This window comes from Anneissia japonica, unplaced genomic scaffold (assembly GCF_011630105.1).
Source record: "Anneissia japonica isolate Jap-2015-1 unplaced genomic scaffold, ASM1163010v1 scaffold287844_len763494_cov143, whole genome shotgun sequence".
Classification (NCBI taxonomy): domain Eukaryota; kingdom Metazoa; phylum Echinodermata; class Crinoidea; order Comatulida; family Comatulidae; genus Anneissia; species Anneissia japonica.
Genome location: NW_022739814.1, coordinates 221,697 through 225,141, shown reverse-complemented (window position 1 = coordinate 225,141; position 3,445 = coordinate 221,697). Strand labels below are relative to the sequence as shown.

General features: G+C 30.6%; 1 protein-coding gene across 2 annotated transcripts in view; it reads left to right on the top strand.

Annotated features, from left to right (window-relative positions):
* LOC117118043 (phosphoglucomutase-2-like) overlaps window positions 1–3,165 on the top strand; it is a 38,800-nt gene extending 35,635 nt beyond the window's left edge. For both annotated transcript variants that reach the window (XM_033262529.1, XM_033262528.1), the window contains exon 16: window positions 388–3,165. In XM_033262529.1, coding sequence (XP_033118420.1) covers window positions 388–487 — 100 coding nt within the window. In that variant the 3' untranslated portion in view covers window positions 488–3,165. The remainder of the gene's footprint in view (window positions 1–387) is intronic.
* Window positions 3,166–3,445: the final 280 nt, after the last annotated feature.

Sequence of the window (3,445 nt, the reverse complement as noted above, 5' to 3'; positions counted from 1 at the left end):
GGAGAATGGCAGCCATTTTAAATTGTAATAGCTCAAAAATGTGTACAATATTTAGTTAACTGTTGCTGTCATTGTTATGAGTGGATTTCCAATTGAATACTGCATTTTAATGACATAAATTTACAATATTAGTGACAATTTTAGGAAAAAATCGCGGCCATTTTGAAACAGCTGGCAACCCCCCTTACGTATGAAAAAAAAATGTTGCACATACTTTTTTGATTTATCAATGTCTATTCTACATCATATCCAATTTTTTAAAAATATAGCAAAAAAAAATGCAACCTCTGATATTGCTACATTTCGGACTGGACTAGGTGTTCTCTAATTGGTGGGGTATTTAAGTAGATAGAGACATTATTCAATGAAATTATTTGTTTTTTCCAGTGACTATGAGGCATTGAAAGAAGAATTGCGCCACCTTGTGCAGAATTTGATTGACAACTTCTTGCAGCCGAACAAAAATAACCTCCAATCGAACGTTTAAATCAGAAGGTGGGATGTACAAAAAAATATGGAGACTAATTTAACAATGGAGATTCTATGACATAGATTCCACTGCAGTCTGAATAATGAAAGCCAAAACTATTAAAAGATGCTGATGTGATTGCTCTAAAGGCAAACTCCGACACCATTATACGACACAGCCAGATGCAGTTTTTTTTCGTGTCTGTGAGGTGAATGCTGCCACAAAATATGGTATGCATCAGGGACAGCCGTTTCAAAGACTCATGATAACAAGACTGCTCCCGATGATAAGTCGTGTCAGGATACAGTCTGAGTTGGCCTTCATGACTGAAAAATATGCTAATTAGATATATAATTATCGTATTTAATATTTATAAGAACCTACTACTTGCAGGTACAGCATGTATAATGTTCAATAAGCTTCAACATTATATAGCAAACTAAGCTAGCTGCCTTGATGTGCTTAAATTTTGTCAGGAAAAATCAGAAATATAGACTAGTATTAAAACTAAACTTACTGCTAACCTAAGCATGGTTGGACATTACTTACAGGGGCCTGTTTCTACTGACGAAAAAAGAACCGTTCTTAAGAACCATTGTTTTAAGAACGGCTTTTTTTTTGTGGCAGTACAAATGGGGCCCATAAGAAGGAACCATTCTTTTAACATGCCTAAGAACGTTCTTTGGCACAGGACAGAAACAATCCATGCCCAACACGTGAAGAGTAGTTTCCTACTTAATATTGTATACATATAATTCACATTGTATGTAGGTTATTAATGTCGCTATTATCCAAAGATGTAAGAATGTGTTTTTATGATCATTTGAGTCTTTTATCCAAAAAGCTTCAAGAGATGATTTTTTTAATTACTGAAAATATGATCTTAATCTGCAGTCATATCCTTAATTTTTGTTGTAGAAAATTTCTGTCCAGAATTTTGAACATTAAGTGATAATATATATTTTATGATTGGCTTTGAATGAAAGTGTAGTCTTTTGGAATGATGGCTATGTTATTTATTTACAAACTGAGTGATAAACAGTCTGTAGGAAAGCTTTTTAGCACGAGGGTCATCAATTAGATGAGATAACTTGTGTTACACGCCTATGGTTATAATATTTCATTGATAACTATATTAATAAAAGAACATTGATATTTACTATAATATTGTATTACAATCTCTATTTGAAATTTAGTTGTGACTTTTATTCTATTTTTTATTGAGGTGCCCACTTTAAATGCAAGTGTTTGGATATAAATTCTGTAAACTCCAGAATTTTTTCACAAATAAGTGAAATCAACTTCCTTGTTTTATTTCTATAATTTTTACCTATATGATTGCAAGTTGTTAACTTATTTAAACCTCTTAAATTAGCTGTTCAATGTTTTAAATGAATATTTTATTGTTTCCTGTATTTTAAGACATATTATATATATTTAAATGAGCCGTTCAATGTTTTAATTGGATCGATGATTAAGATACTTCACTTATTCTCTTGAAATCATATAAACTTAACATGAGTTGATAGCAATTTATGATTACCACAATTAATTACCATAATTAATAAAAAATGTTGTTTGATCTCAACATGAATAGTCTGCCAAATCTATTTAATTACTTTGTGACGTGCATAAAAACAAGATTACTAGTACTTTCTGTATTTTCAAAATCAGTGTTTTTCAAGACAGTGGTACCATGGAATGTAAATTTATAAAATAGCTTGTTTTAGAGTACCAAGCACCCCTCTTTCTTGTTTTTTTTCTTCTTCCTTCTTGTCTTCTTCTCTCCCATGCAACAACCTTGGATCTACCATTGTAGGAGCGTGTGGTGCAACGTGTAAGGTGTTGGACTTCTGATTGTGAGATCGGCAGTGGTTCTTCCCTTCCAGCCTCTAGGACCTTGGCACTATATCAACAATTAATAATATTAATAATTATCAACATCAGTAATAATAATTTTTTATTTTTAGCCTGTTCAAACAAAAGGATTTTGATGTGTCTACCCTGTTTAATTAATGTATGTTTTATTTTCTGTATTTTTAGTGTCTTCATCGTTGCATAATGTAAAATGAAGTGTATTCTTTATATGTTTTCATTTTTAGATCATGTAATCAAATAGTAATATTTTTTATTAATTTTAAAAGACCGCCTGAAATTAAATTCTTTTAGGTTGGTTTGAAACAGTTTGTATCTGTATGCTATAGTTGTTTATCCTCAGCATTATATGAAATGATTACATCCTAAGCTTGATGCTTAGGTCATGAGTGCAGCCTATTACAGATATATGAATTAATAATGTTTATCAATGGAAAAAATTGTAACTAGTAAATATTTGTAAATGAATTAAATGTCATCAAATGTTTTTTTTATGATTTTCATCATTGTAGAAAACATACTTGTGTGACCTCTTCTTTCCCCTGAAAGAGTTATGATTTTTTTAAAACTTAAGATAATTCAGTTTATTGTTTTCATAAAAGTGTATAGGTATGACTACACTGTAAACCCCTCTTCCACTTTAACAGTTGCATCACATGTTTCTTTGATTTATTTGTGATGTGAATAGCTTTAGGTTCTGCATTATTATATTAAAATAATTATATTATATTCTTTATGAATTTATTATTTTAATAATTTACTTATTGTTTTTTTGGTTTTTTTTTTCCTATTGGGGCTAAAAATATGATAAAAATATATTAACAACGCTCGAGTATTACTTTTCATATGTTTTTACTATAATATTTCTAGGTTTCCTATTTCTACGTTTAATCAGCCCATGTCTCAGCCACGATATTTTTAGGCCAATATTATTTACGAACCCAGTTAAACTTATTTACTAGCCTATTTCAGCGTGCTAATTATTACATTTAGGCGAAGCTTGTTGTAGACTGGCATACATGGTACCAAAGCTCGTTTTTACTATGTTTCTACGTCAGCTCATCAGTGTTCTAATATAGACAATGGGTCGTGTCTCATATT